This window comes from Terrapene carolina, unplaced genomic scaffold (assembly GCF_002925995.2).
Source record: "Terrapene carolina triunguis isolate 2854851 unplaced genomic scaffold, T_m_triunguis-2.0 Scaffold238, whole genome shotgun sequence".
NCBI classification, from domain to species: Eukaryota; Metazoa; Chordata; order Testudines; family Emydidae; genus Terrapene; species Terrapene triunguis.
Window position 1 is genome coordinate 5,574,864 of NW_020664589.1, and position 17,204 is coordinate 5,592,067.

At 45.0% G+C, this 17,204-nt stretch overlaps 1 protein-coding gene across 5 annotated transcripts in view; it reads left to right on the forward strand.

Annotated features, from left to right (window-relative positions):
- LOC112101967 (collagen alpha-1(XXVII) chain) overlaps window positions 1–17,204 on the forward strand; it is a 224,618-nt gene that overhangs the window by 170,235 nt on the left and 37,179 nt on the right. For all 5 annotated transcript variants that reach the window (XM_026657347.2, XM_026657346.2, XM_026657349.2 and 2 more), the window contains exon 37: window positions 1,791–1,898. In XM_026657347.2, the coding sequence (XP_026513132.1) occupies window positions 1,791–1,898 (108 nt within the window). The remainder of the gene's footprint in view (window positions 1–1,790; window positions 1,899–17,204) is intronic.

The window sequence follows — 17,204 nt, forward strand, 5'->3', positions numbered from 1 at the left end:
AAAACACCACCTGCCACAGGTGCCTTACGTGAACTAGGGCTCGAAGTACTGCAACCATTGGTAGAGCTGAACTTGCATTAGCAACACTTGGGAAACTTGGAATGGTGTCCCTGGCCTCTGTTTGCCAGAAGCTGGGATTGGGTGACAGGGCATGGATCACTTGATGATAATTGTCTGTTCATTCCCTTTGGGGCACCTGCCATTGGCCACTGTTAGAGGACAGGATACTGGGCTTGATGGACCTTTGGTCTGACCCAGTATGGCCATTCGTATGTTCTTATGATTGGAATAAAGTCTACTATAGGAAAAGCCTAATAGCATTAAGTTCTCTCTCTTTTTTGGCATTCCCTTTCGGTTCTTCAGTTACACAACAATCAATTGTACAGTTTACCTAATGAAAACAGCAAGCCAGAAGGACAGATTTTTCAAGTCCATGTGCTGTCAGACCAAACCTGTATAAAGTCTTGTTTACAAGAGATCCTTCAGGTTTCAAATCTCTAGCTGCATTCTTGGTGCACCTCAGGAACTTCTTACAGATCTCTGTGAAGGTCCCGTTCTTTTTCAAAAACTGGTGGTCAACAACTTATTTTGTTTGTTTCAGTTTCTACAGATTCAATTCTTCCTTCCTTACAGATTTTCACCAGTCTGAAATTCCACAGGCAGATCAACAATTGTCCCAAAGCCCTCAACAGTCTCACAGCCCATATCACTATTTGCGAGTCCAGTAACAAGTCGGCCCCCCCCCCCATTTCCTGACAGGACCCCCAAATCCTTATTCATTGTTGCATTGCATTGTTTCTCTTGCTGTTCCAAATCTTACCTTTGGATTGCAATCCCGATTTCTATCCTTGTGTAGCCTGTCCGTCTGCACAGGCCAACAGTTTCATGCCACGGAAAGTAAAACTGGCCAATCCCACAACAGTCTCTTGCGGTTTATTGCTTCAGTCTAGTTAAACTATGTGCTGTGCTTCGTTATTTTTGTTTATCATTGGATGTCAGATCAAACAGTCCTTCCTTATATGATTTTCTTGTGCCATCACTTGCTGCTTCATCTCCAAGTTGTCTTGAACACTTCCAGTTCCTCCCAACCCAAATGTTTCTCTGGATAATGGAACTGTTGCTATTGGTTGCACAAATATTTGTTTAACCACAAAATGTAATGGACACGATTCTGCTTTTACTAATGCAAGTGTAAATCAGGAGCAACTCTACCAAGGTCAGTTGGGTTACATGAGTGTAAAACTGCTGTGAGAGCAGAATTGGGCCCTTTTTATTGTGCCTATAAAATACTCGGCACCAATTGTGAGCATGGCAACTTGATGCAAGTTTTTGCATCTAGCGCTATAACTGCTGATCTTTCATGGGGGTAAGATGCTGTTGCTCTGCAGTGTGTTCATTCGGGGCCTGGGGTGCTTCCCACAGCCTCTTCTGGCAGCCTTCTGGGGCTTATGGTTGAGTCAAAAGACTCTCTCTCTTTCAGATCTCAGCTGCCTGCCTCGTATCCTTATCCCAGACCCAGGAGTTTCCATGTGGGAGATTCCTGCTCAGTTCATTGTGGGAGAAGCAAAAAGTTCAAACCATCTTCTCTTGTGGCTGAGGTCCTATCTCTCTGGCTAAGGGAGTTGTTTAAAATAACCTGTTGCATTAAATGTCAAGTACTTTATGACTCAGCTTCCTTCTGTCTTCTTGCTTTCAGCCTCTGATCTCCCTTTTTTTTTTCTTCAAGAGTCATACACAATGATCTATGCTTTGTTGGTATTGAAAAGCAAACATACTCCACTCTTCTGCAGGGAGACAAAGGAGAGCAAGGCCCAGAAGGAGAGAGAGGAGAAAAAGGCACTGAAGGATTGAAGGGAAATGAAGGGCCTCCTGGATATCCCGGAATCACAGGTGTCCGAGTGAGTTTGAGAAACCAGTTTGCCTGTCTTTGTCTGTCTGCCTGTCCTTGTGTTTCTTTCCGCCAAGGTGATTAATGTTCCTCCCCAACAAATTGCACTTGGTTCAATTGGTACATCTCAAGTAGTGAATTGTCCTTGGGATAAGTATTAGGCCAGCTGTAATTTCTGCACACTGGTGATATGTTTTCTCATGCGTTGGGTTTTGAATATGCAATAATGTCCCTTTCCAAACCGAGTGGTGAAAAGCATTTGTGCAGGCAATCACTCTAAACATTTGCGCATGAAATGATTGCCATCTTGGTCATCGGTGGGGACTGAACCCAGGACCTGCCAGCGCTACAAATATGATCCTCAATAACTTGAGCTAAAGAACTGAAATCAGTGGGAGGCTATTCAATGGGATTTGGATCAGGCGCTAAAGAGCTGTATCTGACAACGTGTCCTTTGTGGATCAGATTGTTTGTGGGATGTATAGTGTGCACTGAACAGTAGGTTACAAATGTACAAGTTTAAGGGACAATCCTCTCTTCTTATTAACCAGGAGCAGATCACTGCTGATTTATTAGAATCAGCGACTGTGCTTGCATTGTAGGTAATCTGAAAAAACAGGCTTCAAGACGGACTCATGTAATCAAGAGGGCAAGAGAAAACTCACGTTGTGTGTTTTTGGGCCTCTGCTTCATTTAAGCCCAGCAGGAAATAAACACTCGCTTTCTTTTAGAAAGACAACTACGAGGAGCGTCCCATCTTCGTAGCCTGAAGGTGATAGTCAATTGCTATAGATGCAGTACAATTGCAACAGGACACAGCACACACATTGCAACAAAGTCTATCAACAGCAAAGGGGCTATGACTGGAATTTCATCATAATATGCTAAATTAGTACCTAGAAAGGATCAAGCACCATTTGAGAAGAAAGTTGCCATGGAGTGTAATGGAATTTTCTATGGAACATCCCATTGTCACTGTTTAGGGAAGGAAGTTTCCTTAAATATAAGGTGACTCAAAACTCTTAAAGTGTGTTAATATTGCAGCTCCGGCACACAGGGGAGGAGTTAGGTCAATGGCTAGGGTGCTAGCCTGGGACTTGCAACCCAGGGTCATTTCTCTGCTCTGTAATAGACTTTCTGTTTGACTGGGGGCAAGTTAATCAGCATATGTCTACACTCCAAAAAAAAAATCCTGCAGCAGCGAGTCGGAGTCAGGTCAACTGACCCAGGCTTGTGGGGTTTGCACTATGGGGCTAATAGCAGTAGCTTTGATGTTCCTGTTTGGGTTGGAGCCTGGGCTCTGAGATCCCTCCGTTGCCAGATTTCAGAAACCCAGCATAAAACAGCTCAGAGCCTGCATGTTGGTCTCAGCTGATTTGTAACTGAAATCAGACCCTCTTGTTAAAAATGCAAAGGAGGGTTTGTCAACCAGACTCATAGTTAGAGTGAACTTTTCAGAGATCAAAGTCCTTTTGGGGAGCAGCAACTTCTGAATTATCTTTCCTTAAAAAGAGAGCCCAGCCCTTCTCAGTAATACTGTGTAGTTCCCAGTTGGTCTCTCTTGCTTAAACATAATGTAAATCTGGCTCTTTATGCGGCCAGAAAGTATATTTCATAGTGTTGGATCCATCACTCACCATGCCTCTCTACTGAGCTAGGACTCCTGTAAGGTATGTGATCATGTTCTTAGCTGTGGAATGAATTGAGGGCTGAGTATCTGAAGACTGTTCCTGTAATCCCTCCATAAGAGGATAGGAGGAAACTGTGGAGTCAGGTATCTATGATCTTGGATGGCTGCTATCTTAACAGCTGTTGAAACTGTTCTCCTTTCTCCTTCTATGCTTGAGGCAGGCTAAGAAAGCAGCAGGAAGCCGACTGTTGCAGAGGGGCGGGGGGAGGAAAGGAGGAATAGCCTGGATTTATGTTAATATTTTGCATTGAGGTTGGGGGTTGAGCATTGTGTTGACTGGAAACTAGAAACATTGGCTTAATACCATGTTATTATACAGCACCATAAATATGCTGGATGCTTTACAGAAAAATAAGGCCACAGCCCTGCCCCAAAGAGCTTGCAGTCTAAACCCCTGATCTACAACAGATCCCTGCATCCACACTGAGCTCACTGCAGGAGTGGGTCCTGTGGGCTCCATCCTGTGACCCCTGACTCATCGGAGTAGTCTCAGGGCCAGGGTACTGTAAATTCACCGGCTACTAAGTTAAGCTACAACCTGACAAGGGATGGTAAAAAAATATTGCAGCACCCTTGGCAGCTGAGGCAGGCACTGCTTATTGTTTAACTTTGCTTATTGCCTGCCGTGCTCTGTATTTTTGGCAGGTTGACTCTGTTTATATTGTGCATGCTTAAGAACCAACAAAAAATCACACAGGCTGTGTTAAGTTCTGCAGTATAACATATAAAATATAGCAGATTCCAGAGCTTGTTTTCTGCCCAGTTGTGCCTGGGAACATGGTGCCTTTTTCTGTTTGTTTGGGGAGAGGGGTTTGGTTGGTTGGGGTTTTGGGGGTTTTGTTGTTGTTGTTTTAAGTCTGATACTGCCAAAATGCCTTGCTCAGGATCACGTTCTTTTGATTTTTTTATTAAGAACACTATATCACCTTCTAATATATTTAATACACATTTCTGATAGCCTGATCTTTTAAAACCACATGGCTTTGTAACCAGCCCAAACTAAGCCCCAGATATGAAATCTCTCTTTGCCAGACTCTTGGCCCTTTCTCATTGCATAGGCTGATATCCCCGCACCCAGTGGGGTAAGGTTAAAAATGGAGGTTCTCTGATGGATGAGAGACCAGTTTTTCTTTTGCAACTTTATGTGCAAGCCTTTTGTATTAACTTCCCACACAGAAAATGTATAGATACTATTAAGAGCCTCCTCAGCTCTCTGCCAAAATACCGTTTACAGAGCCAGAAATGTAAGTCACCAGAGATAACTGTGGTCCAACTTCAAATCCTCTGCTTTTAAGGGGGATATATAAACAGTCAGCCCTTCCACTAGGGGGAGATGTGACAAAAGCCACCTCAGACACAGCCAGCTAAAGAATACTGGAATCGAAAGGACATTTGAAGGTTCTTATATAAAACCAATGAAAATTCCATCAGGAAAAGCTAACATAGGGGCAAATCCCGAGTCCTGGCTCAGGCAAACGATCCCTGACAATTCCTTGAAAATTTTGCCTGCACAAGGACTGGATAAAAATTGAGTGAGATCCTCAAGATTTGGCCCATCTGCAGCATCTGTGATTTCATCCATACTCATCAAATAAGCTTCCTGGGTGGAGTGGGGGGAGAAAGTGTGTGTAATATACACACATCTATACATAATATGTGTGACGTATTGTATAAACATATTGCAGGGGGCGGGTATGTTGCATTTATGAAGAGTGTGTATACATAACACACATGCACAAACACCCTTATGTGCATATAATATATGGTATGTATTGTATATGCATAGTGGGTATCCCAATTAATATTCTAGATGTATGTTGTTAAACAGATCTTCATCCATAGCTGCTGCATCTTCAGCAGGATTCTACTGGGTTGTCAGGCAGCTGTCCCAACAATGTTTCAGCTTCATTCCACAGTCTCCCATTTGGCCAGATTGAGATTTTAAGGCCAGAAGGAACCATTAGAGCACCTAGTGTGATCTGCTGCATAACACAGGTCCTAGGCTTTCATTCAGTAATTCCTGCATCAAGCTCGTATCTTGTGATTGATCTAGGGGTTCTCAACCATTTTCTTTCGGAGCCTGCCCCAATATGCTATAAAAACTCCACAACCGAGTCGGGAGGGGGGGGGGGACTCCGGGCTTCAGCTGCAGGGGGGGCTTAGGAGTCCTGAGGGCTGGGGGGAGCAGGGGGGGCTCAAGACTTCTGCCCCATGGAACTGAGGGGGCATTGAGGCTTCTGCCCCATGAGGTAGCTTCTGCCGGGACTTGGGGGCTCTGGGTTCGGGGCTTCAGCCCTGCAGGGGTGCCAGGGCTTGGGACTCCAAGCTTCAGCTGCTGGGCTCAGGGCTCCAAGTGGCTCTGCTTGGCAGACCCCCTGAAAAATGGCTCGCAGACCCCCCAGTGGGCCATGGACCCCCAGTTGAGAATCACTGATCTAGAGTGTATTTTTTTAGAAAGACATCCAATCTTGATTTAAAGTTATTGTGTGGTGGACACTTATCCACTGGGAGCTGGACTGAGACCTCCCCAAATTCATCTCAGGTAAGTCAAGTAACACCTTCCAGATAGAAATAGCTTTTGGTCAGTTAATACTTTTTCAACATTATCTGTGTCCCCTCCCCGCCAAAGAGATTATAGATGAGATGTATTCCACCTTCTGTGGCACTAACTTATCAGGTACCCTGCTTTATTGTAACACCACCACCTACCCTTTCAGCCATTCCACCCAATTTTAGCCCTTCCCTGGGACTGTATAAATAATGAACAAGTCAAGAAAAAATGACAGATGGGTGATAACATGACCCTGGGGACTCCAGCCACCTTCCACATGTGTCCGTTTTCTTTCTTAAATTCTGCCTTGCTTTGTTTTTGTGGATTTGTCAGGGGCTTGTTTTAGCAGTTTGCCTGTCTAAGCCTGTATTGCATTATGTCTGTTTTGGATAGGAGGATTTTCATAAAATGAGGTCTGGATAATTAAGGATGGTCAGCACTTGTGTTGATGTCCTTGGTGTAATATTGTAGACACCTTTATAATAATTCTCAGGCTGTAGACTGGGAAAGAAGGCCAATCAGCATCACTATAAAGGTAACAGTATCACAGCTGTTGTGTTGCACAGTTGCTGTCTGGGCTCCAGGTGGCCCAACTGGGGCAGTGTAGTGGCCTTTCGTTGCTGAAATCGCAGGTGAAAGGAGTGGGTGGAGTCTCAATCTGGTGACTTGGGGAAGTTTGTGCACATCTCCAAACCAGTGGATATCAGCAAACAATCCTGGCTGCTGAGACAAGCCAAGTGTTGTGTTGAGCCCCAGACAGCTGTGGCTGGTAGAAGGGCTTCAGGCAGTTGGAGGGGTGATGTTCATGCATCATCTGTCATTTGGCCATTTTGTCCAATGAACTTCGGCTGCTACCAAAATCCCCCTGTCAGCTCCAGTCCCTCCCTGGTACAGTCAGCCAGTTTGCTCCACTCCTCCCATTGATAGGGCTAGGCCAGCCAGCTCCACCCCCGCTTCCCTGGCAGTCTCCAAGTATGATCCTTTCCTCCCTGACAGCCCCAGCTGCTTCCCCACTCTAGGCTTCCTCTCAGCAACCTTCCAGCTTCCCTCTTCCAAAGGCCCCAGCTCCCACCCCAGCAATTCTGCAGCTTTGTGTAGCACCAGGACTATGAGGGATTGTACTACTGCACCCAGCAAGAAATCCCACCTGGCATCCCCCTGCAGATAGGTCACTTGTTTCTTTTCAATATTAGCTGGATACGGTTAGTCCCTAGCACATTAAAACACAACCAAAAGCAACATCCAATGTACTCCTCTTAACTTAGATTTAGAAATTCAGGCAGGCTTGCACGCTTCCCTTGCTCTTGCTCATGTCCGTTTCTCCATAGTGGGGCCCCAGGCTGGTTTCTTATTTCCTCTATTGGGGTCCTCCTGGTTCTTGCTGACCTCACTGTAATGAGACTCTGACTCCTTTCTGGACTCCGTGATTTAACTCTTGGCTCATCCCTCATTCTGCTTAGTGAGATCTCTGGCTTGTTTGAGCTGCAAGAAACTGACACTGTATCTCTGTTCTCACACAGGAGTTCATTAGACTTTGAACCTCTGCAGTTCAAAGGGTGGCTAGAGATGAGGGTCCCTGGTGACTGGTCCAAGTACAGTGATCAGGCTCTCTGAGCAGAGCAGATGCTGCAGGAACAGGGTCCAGAGTCTTTGTGTTCGATGCGCAAGTGAGGTAGGGAGAGAGCATCTCGGCAGCGAACAGAGAGGCAGGAGGATGGCATCACACTGGCTAGTGTGAATTCAGGGTTGAGGCACTTTGGTTGTCACTGCAAGAGGAGGGATGTGGTTTGCTGGTGTTTAGGGCAAGTTCACCTGCCATCTGTACATCTCAATTCCTGGAGCAGGGAATGACACTGCCCAGAGGGTAATGTGCACTTCATCAGAATCCCTGCTGCTTGTTCAGTCCTCTTCCTTGTAACTGAGGATGGTCTGAACCAAAGGTTGAAGTCACCATTATATAACCAGGAACCGCAGCAGCTTGCCAGGTGTTGGATATGAGCAGCCAGCAGCTGAGAGCAACCCATCTCCTCTAATATGTTCCTATTTAAACCTCCTCTCTTTTCATTCTACAAAGAATCCAGCATTTCAGCCTCTTCCCTCTGAGAACAGCTAATCAGCTTGTGGCTGTGTGGAAGGGCCAAGCCAACTGGCAGGAGCATGGTAGTGGATTTCCAGCTGCTCTCCAGAGCTGAGCACTGTGGTTTTCGTAATGTGCTGGTCTTTGTACAAGTTGGATATCTGATAGCAGGGGGGTTACAGTTCCAGGAAAGTAATTGTAGAGCCCATAGGTAATGAAATACAACATGATCTGAAACAAGAAAATCCCTCATTTTATGGCAAGACTGGGAGCTAAATCCTCACTTTTTTTATATATATCTTCACTTTGAACCTCATTTGCAGCCCACCTCTGGGGTCAGAACGTCCTTGAGCTGGTGTAAATCAGCATAGCTCCATTACACCAGCTGAAGATCTTGCTCTGTAGGTCTTTGCTGCTGCTTGTCAGCATGGCACAGGGCATCTGCACAGCCGAGCAGACCAGAGCCGCTCTAAGGACTGGCAAATCGCTCTTTTTAGTTAATAGAATAGCATGACAAGGCCCAACAGCCATCCATGCATTCCAGAAACCAGGCACCTACCTCTCCCTGGCTAGACCTGGCACAAGTTTTGTAGGACAGAGTAACAAACCAGGGCTGGGGACTGAAGGTATGATCCGTTTCTTGGTGGGAATACAGCAAACTCAACCCATTGCAGAGGGACAATGGGAAAACCTATGCCCCGCTTAAGTCTTCTTCTGTAGCTTTAAGTGGGACTTAAATGGTGCATTGGTTTTGTTCCCAGCCTTTTGCATGGGGCTGAATTTCTCTCTATAAGGATAGCCATTTGATCATTAGAAAGGGACAAATCTTTGAGCAGCAAGAGCTCATGCTAAGGGGGTTTGTCCCAAGATGAGGCTATTTTTCTGCTTATTTACTGGGTGTGTTAAACCATCTTGATATCTTGTATCCATCAACTTCACACCCTCCAGAATAAAACCCCAAGGAACAGACCTTGCTGGCTGAGACTGATTTTCTACTTCTAAGCCACAGATTCACTCCAGTACCGTTATAGAATAGACATGTGGCTGGTTTCTAATCTCATTATGCTGGTGTGAATCTGGGGTAACTCCTCTCAAAGCCAATGCTCCACTGAAGCCAGCGGAGCTGTTCTGAGTCACTGAGAGCTGAATTTACCCCATAGCGGTTTCTTACATTGTTCTTTTCCATTTCCTGCCACTGGAAACATGACTGAAGAATTTTTTTCAACCAAGTGCCTCCTTTTCTTGTCATTGAATATGTCTGTTGCTTCTGAGCACAAGCAGTCAACAAGAGCTGGCAATGCCACATCGAGGAATGGCATTTGACTCACTGCAAACATCGAAGCTGCTTAAGAGCAATCCTACAGTCATTTCCACTTTGTGTCAATGCAAGGAGAACTTATGCATTTCTGGTAAGACATTGAGGACTCTCTCTTAAACCAGGTAGCTGTTAAACTGTCATCTATGGACCATCCACGGAGCCCTTACCACAGGAAACAGTTTGAGAACCATACAGTGAGGGATCGAAGCATTGGGAGGGGACTCTCTATTACCAACCGATCCACAAAATAGAAAACATGGAGCGCCATAGTGTAAAAGAGTACTGCTGAAAACACCACCTCCTTTAGACAGACTGTGGAGCAACTCACTAATATCTAGCACTTTTCATCCATAGATTTCAAACCACTTTCCAAAGGACGTCAGTATCATATCCCCGTTTTAAAGATGGGGAAAGTGAGGCAAAGAGGTGAAGTGACTGCCACTAGTCTGCTCGGTGACCTTGGTCTCCTGAGTCCCCGTCAAGTACTCTATCCATTAGGTCACACTGCCTCTTACGTGATATGCCTTGAAGCCTGTAAGTGTCATCACTGGATGGACGCAAAGCACCAAATACTGCCCCAAGTCAACAAAGACTTTGGGAATTAAGTATATGTACTTAAATGCTTTGCTTTCAGTAGGGATGGTTTGCTGAACTGGGCCTATGCAACTGCATCTTTAGGTGTAGTTGCAACTCACAGGCATCTCTCCCCCCATTCTGCAAGCACTGCTGCAACCCCCATGCAACTCTAAACTCTGCTGCAATGGGTCCTCTCTCAGTACTGCTCTAATAGCCAATGCATATCTTGAAGCAACAGTTTGATCTCTGATCTGGAACGGTAAACAGTCATTTTTAATGACCGTGTGGGTGTTTGTTTTGTTTGGGTGGGTTTTTTTGTGGGGGGGCTGTCTTGCTATTTTGGTATGTGTGACTCAGCCCATCAAATCTACCTAGTGGAATCTAATGCCCTGCAAGCAGCAAGAGTCCTGTGATGATTCACAGTTTTCCCCCTCAGAAACCTGGAGCATTCCATCAGACACACATGGCTGCTGCTCACAAGGGGAGACTGCTCGGCGTTCTGCCGCAAAGAGGGGCTGATTGCCTCTTTCGATGAATTGGCCAGCTCTGCTTGGGCTTTTCCACTCTGAGAATCTTGCTCTGGGGGAGGAGGGCTGGTCCCAGCTGGTCTTCATTTACAGTTAATAGGAACTGAAATGAGCCAGAATTTGAAATCAATCCTGTTTCCTTGGCACACTCTCTTTCCTGACTCAGACTAAGGAGACTCACTCTTTCTCTCACTCCCTCTCATTACTCCAAGATTCCCACTCCTTATTGTGAGAGAGATTTCATTTCCCACCTCTACCACAACCTCAGGGCCTTCGTGTCCTTCAAAAGGAAGACTGTAACCCCTGCTGCTTGAAGGAATTTGACCTACACAGTTCTCACTGTAGAAAATGGGAGTCATGCTGCTAAAATGCTGTGTCTTGCCGTCCCCCACTTTTGAAATAAGAGCTAGTTTGTGTGGTGGTTCTGGAGATACCTTGTATGAAAGCTTCATAGTTGAGCACTTAGTGATGCTTTGCACTTCTCCAGCTGTTGACAAATATTAATCATGTCTCACTAGCTACCACCCTGTGAAGTAGTCAAGTATCACTATCCCCATTTTACAGCTGGGGAAATAGAAGTACAGAGAAGAGAAGTGACTTGCCCAAGCCACGCAGCCAGGCAGTGACAGAACTCAGAACAGAACCCAGGAGTTCTGCTACAAGTCTCTAGCACTGACCAACAGGCCACATTTTCTTTTTACCACGCATGCTGTTGACCATGTAGATGCTTCCACAATAAACTTCAGGAGTTACATGACAGCGTTCTCAGTATAAAAGACCATCTCCTGCATTATGTTCTCTGTGACCTGGACTCAGAATGTCAAGCTGTGGAAGTCAACTCGAGGGTGCCAGAATGGCAGCTTTTAGCTACAGTCTCCGAGTCTGAGCTTTAGCTCTTTTTATAGAATTCCCCGATCGTATTTTTCATTTAATCTCATCTATCTGGCTCTACCAGTGCTCTTCACCATGGGCAAAGAGTCTCTTGCTGCTTCCCAATAGTCACAAATTCAGCCCTCTGAACCTTAAAGAACAGTTGCTTCTTGTTTTCTTTCCCTATATCCAGCCATGAGCTGCTCCTCCTCCAAACCACTGCTAGACAGAGAGGTTACAAAATGTGTTTCTTGTAAATCTGAAACATTTATGTCTTCAAGTGCCCTGCCCCAATAATCTCCTAATTTCCTGAATACTTGTGGACTGTCCTATATGGGGGGAAGGCTTCTCTCGATCAGTTTATTAAGTGGAGCTTCTCATATGGAGACTTTGCGGAGCAGTAGGAAATGATGGGGTGTTTTTTCATTTTCCTTTATGCAAACTGGCCGGCCAAGCCCTCTCACGATATTGGATGGGTCATACTATGGTTCCTCCTTTTCATACTTTTCTTTGCTACCTTTATGGCACCTTTGGTTTCTTTCCTACCCCTGTTACTTCCTCTGAATCCATCCCCAGTTCCACTGGCCCATACTCCCCGCTTCTCCCCTCGCTCTTTCCATCTCCACCAATACACATTTTGAATACAGCAATCACGTCTTCTCTTTAACTGATGCATTTCTAATCAGAGGGAGTGATTTAATGGCTTCCATTCAATGAAGCCCAAAAGGCATTGGAATTACATTGATACTCAGTCATATTCCTGAGCAGGTTAATGAGCAGTATTGGATCAAAATTGTGTCCATGGGCTTTGGTAGAGTACATCACCCTTATAAGACTGCTTTTCAGGATCAGAGATAATATCCTTACAGTGCTTTCTTCCATCGCTGTATTACATCGCCAGATGCATATTTCCTAAGTTTTCCGCAAGGGCTGAATACTTCCAGCTGCCATTTCAAATCGGGTCAATTGGGTCATATCTTCATCAACTTCAGTAGAGCCATGCTGATTAACATCACCTGAGAAGCTGACCCACCTATGATTATTCTAGAAGTGGGGGCAAATCTAACCCCAATATCTGAACTCCAGCAGACTTTTTTGGGAAGTTTGGATCCAGACTGGAACTTCGCTGTCCAGGTCTATTTGGCCTTTAATCAGTTTTAGAGTCTCCCATTCTTGGTAGCAGATCTCCACTCTCTTCTTTTAACGTTTTAGTCTGCTGGGTTTTAGGGCTGTAATGTAGATCTCCACTGGTCATGCTCTGTGAATTATACAATGGGAGTGCATTTTCCTCTACCCCCAAAAGCTGACAGATAGTGGACTAAAAAGAGCTGTTGCATAGGCTGTGTTCTCTCTCCTTGTCTAAGGATTCTTGTAAATATATAAAAAAAAATGGAGCTATACCTATCTCATAGAACTGGGAGGGACCCCAAAAGGTCATCGAGTCCAGCCCCCTGCCTTCACTAGCAGGACCAATTTTGCCCCAGATGGCCCCCTCAAGGATTGAACTCACAACTCTGGGTTTAGCAGGCCAATGCTCAAACCACTGAGCTATCCCTCCCCCCCAATTGTACCTGAATGGACTTCAGTCATCCCCACACATTTCCAGATACAGCCTGGAAATTAAAAAGTTAAATTAAGTGAATCCCAGTTTTTCCTTCAGCCACTCAATGTGTTAATTCATACATTAAGCCGTGTTATGTACTGAAATGGGGGTAACAATGAAAGATGCCCATAGGCGCAAGAAGAGCTGAGTCAGGCTGAAAATTGTAGGAACAGCTGGTGCACGCAGTGTGGTGTTCTGTCTTTGTACAATGTAGGGGTTCATGGAACTGGGTGGGCGTTAGTTATCAACAAAAGTTTCCCGATACATAAGATAAGCAACTGCTTCAAGTATCCATGTGAAGCATGGAAACTATGCAATAAAACAACCCATGTGCTCTTGAAACAAAGAGGTGGGAAACCTACTGAGAAAAGTGATGGAGTGAGACCAGATGAAGAACTGACTGGACTTGTATACATCTTGGGAAATTACATCAGTGTTTACAAAACTAACTTTAATGTGGCTAGTGAGAGCTCAGTCCCTGTGAAGAGTGATGTGGGGAGAGGATTGCTTAAGAGCGTAAGAAGCCCTTGGGCTCTGAAGTACAAGGCAGTGGGATTGAATAGCTCAAGGCATTTTGGAAAAGAACAAAACGTTTCTGATGAGATGAAGGACTTTGGTATAAAGGCAGGAAGGAGGGGCCCTAAAACAAGAGTACCTGCTTCCTCCTGTTAAGCAAGTTATTGTCACGGTGAAAGTCAGCCCTGTGCAGAGGGCCGGCACAAAACCAGTGTGTCACTTAAGCCCTCAGACTAGAAGCTGCAGTGGGACTTAAGTGGTTTGTGGGCCTGTGCTGGGTGAATTCCAACCCTCATCTATAGAATTGTGTGAGTGCCACCATCCTGGTTGTGTAGCTATTTCACGTGACTTTTCTTGTTTTTGCACCCCTCTCAAATTTTGCTCTATTTGCATTCCATGCAAGAAGCGTGACTCTTCATTGCCAAAGCTGGAAAACCAGCCCTCCCCGATCCTTTGAAAAATATCCCAGACCTGTAGGGGAAAAAACTGCAAAAATGGCTCTTTCTCAAGTTTGTAATGAAATTTTCAAATGAGCAAACCAACAGATTGTAATTTCTGCTTTTCTTAAGCAAATATTTTTGCGCACCTAACACTGTATGGCTTTAATTTAAAAATGCTCCCTTCACAATGTCTCATCACAAATACCATCATCTCTTAGAAGCGCTGGCATGCTGCAATATTTTTTTACTGATCTGATAAACCGTGCAGTGTATTAAAGGGATATTTCTATTTAGAAATAATCCCACTTGAGGAAGAACAATTGGAAAGAGGATTTGTATTTTCAACAAGATGATGACCAAAAGTACCCTTCAAAAAGCTTACAAACTTTCTCAAAAAATAAAAATCACCAAGTGTGTAGTGCCTTAGCCATCAGATTCAGCTGATTTGAATCCAGTAAAAAGACCTTGGAGTGAATTGTTTTTATTTATGGGCTTCTCTATGGTGTCCATCACTGTAGTGTTTGCTCTAGAGATCAGTAGCTAAAAGCACAGGAACTGGCAAAAGACACTAGCATCTATCATGCTGGAGACTCTGGGTGGGATTCTGGCACCTTTGACTTCAGCAGCACCAGGATTTTACCCTCTGTTTTCTCACATGGACAGGCAGACAAACCCTGATTTCCTCCCCCCCCAAAGGAAGCATATTGGAAACCTTCAGATAACTGAGAGCTTTGGTTTTGCTGAGCTCCACAGGGTTGCATCAGGCAGGGCTGTGATTAAGCCTGTATGTGGTAGTATGGCGCACCATTTGCTCTTTCTTGCTGCCATCTTGCACTCCAGATTCTAAACTTACTTTTTGTTTTACAATGAAAGTTCCTGGCTCTTATGGTTACAGAGAGAGCCTCTAAAAAGTGAACTAAGTGTAAAAACAACCAAGAGACATCTGCAGAACCTAAAACAATAACTGAGAGGTGTGAACTGCCCCTTTCATTTCAGCAGGGGCCAGCTCAGATACCCAGTGATAATACTTTTACATGTCAACCTTGTGGACAGTTTCGCAGCTCATGGAAGAAAGAAAGAGGGAGTCATGTATGAAGATCAGCACAGTCTCCTGTCAGTGACAGCTGGCTCATTTTGGCATCACCAGTGAGGGGGCTTGGGAGATACTGCCACTTTTTTTCCTCTCTCCCAATTAAGAAAGAGTCAAGCCCAAGGAGTTTAGCAGATCCCATGGACAGCTGAGCTCCACCTGCCCATAGCTATGTCAGCATAGACTCTTGAACGACATTAGCTATGCCAACAGAAGTGTGGTTATATCAGCATAACTGCATCTACGCTGGGGATTTTGTCAGCATAGCTATGTTGTCAGGGGAGAGGAGAGGGGGTTCCCACTCCTGATCAACATAGTTATGCTGGTATAAATTTGAAGTGGAGACCAGGCCTGAGACACAGAGAGATTAAGAGATGTGGCCTGATGTCACATATCAAGTTGGTAGCAGAACTGGGAATGGGTACTCAAGAGGCCCAACTCCGCATCTGTTGCTCTCGCTACTAGAGTTCGCTGCCTCCAAACTCAGGGGCACAGTGAAAGGATTCCTTTAGATTCCCATCACAAATATGAATTGTGGGTGTACTGCAAGACTGGACCCGTGGTATTCAGCACTGATAAAGTGCAGCAGTAGTCCAACCTGCTGTCATACTCTGGGACAACTGTCATTCTAGCTCATTGATCAGCGCATAGACTTGGAGAGGTTCTGACAAAAAAAACAACAACAACTGTGGAACAAAGAGGGGAGTTCCATGGGCTGGAGACAACAGGTAGAAGGAATCAAGTACTCTGTAGGACAGACAATAACTTTATGGAGGATTAATAGCCACTCTTTTCAGGATGCTCTTTTGAAATGTATGGCTCGTGCAGAACAGAGTCGCTGTATTCAGGGAACTGAAGGGCTAGTTCAACTCCTTCACGGAGTGCAATAGGTCTGAATTGCTCTTGGAGCAGAGACCTCTAAGGCACATGTGTCAGATCCAAGCTGAGACCAGGCCTGTTGTGTTTATACTTCTGTTTAGCCAAAAGACATCCGATTGAACCAATCTGCTTCCACAGCGTCATTAGTGGTGAAATGCCGGAGAGAGATCTGGGCGGACACAACCGCTAGACTAATACAGGAAGATGGACTGGTACATATATACTGATGAAAACTTCAAGTTCCAATTGCCCAAATGTGCAAATTCATTTTTTCGGTGATTGTCCAGCTGCTGTTAATTCCTGTCAAATCCAGTCTATCATCTGGCCCACAGCTACCGGCACTCCTACTAAAACACTGAATCCCTGGGCTCCCGTTTTCCAGCTGAGAGATGTCCCTGTGAAACTACTACTGTCTCATTCCTTGTCTTTCACACATTTCATGCACTTCCAGACCTATCCTGGGCACAGTGTAGGGACCTAGAAGTCTGCTATATTTAACTACCTTTCAGGCTCCAGTGTCTGACTTCCCACAGCCCGGTTTACCTGTGCTTTGTGTGCATGGATGGGTTGCAGGTCTTGTGTGAGAGATTGAGAATAGGTGTAAACAGCAGTCCTATATCTGTGTGTCTTGCTGTCCATGGGTCCCTCTGTATTTGTGCGTTTGAGTCTATTCCCATATACTGTACATAGGTCTGTGTGTAATGGGGTCTGTTTTTATATATGTCCATGCATGTGAATTTTAATAATAATACAAATAGATAAAATGTGTGTGTAATGAGCAGAAAGACACCTAACAGGTAAGTAGAAAATAAAACCAGTAATTGTCAATACACTTCCAGTCTAGTAGGAATGCTGGTTAGCTAAACAGTGGCTCCAATACACAGCCACTTTCCAGAGCCATTATTCTAAACAGCACTTACAGAGTTATCCAAACCCGTTTTAAACGTATTCACTGCTGGTGAAAGGTTGATTGAGAGAGTGAAAGTTCTCTCTATGCATAGAACAAAGTACAGCAGGGCAACTTTCTCCACTGATGAACTGACAGGGGACGCTACCAAGAGTGAGAGGACTGTACAGTCTCCATGTTTAGTCAATCCTTGCTGTCTCTTCAAAGAGGCCCGTTAGGATGCCATATTTGGTGCCATGGGCACCTTTGCGCACAGAACTCCACTGTGCGCC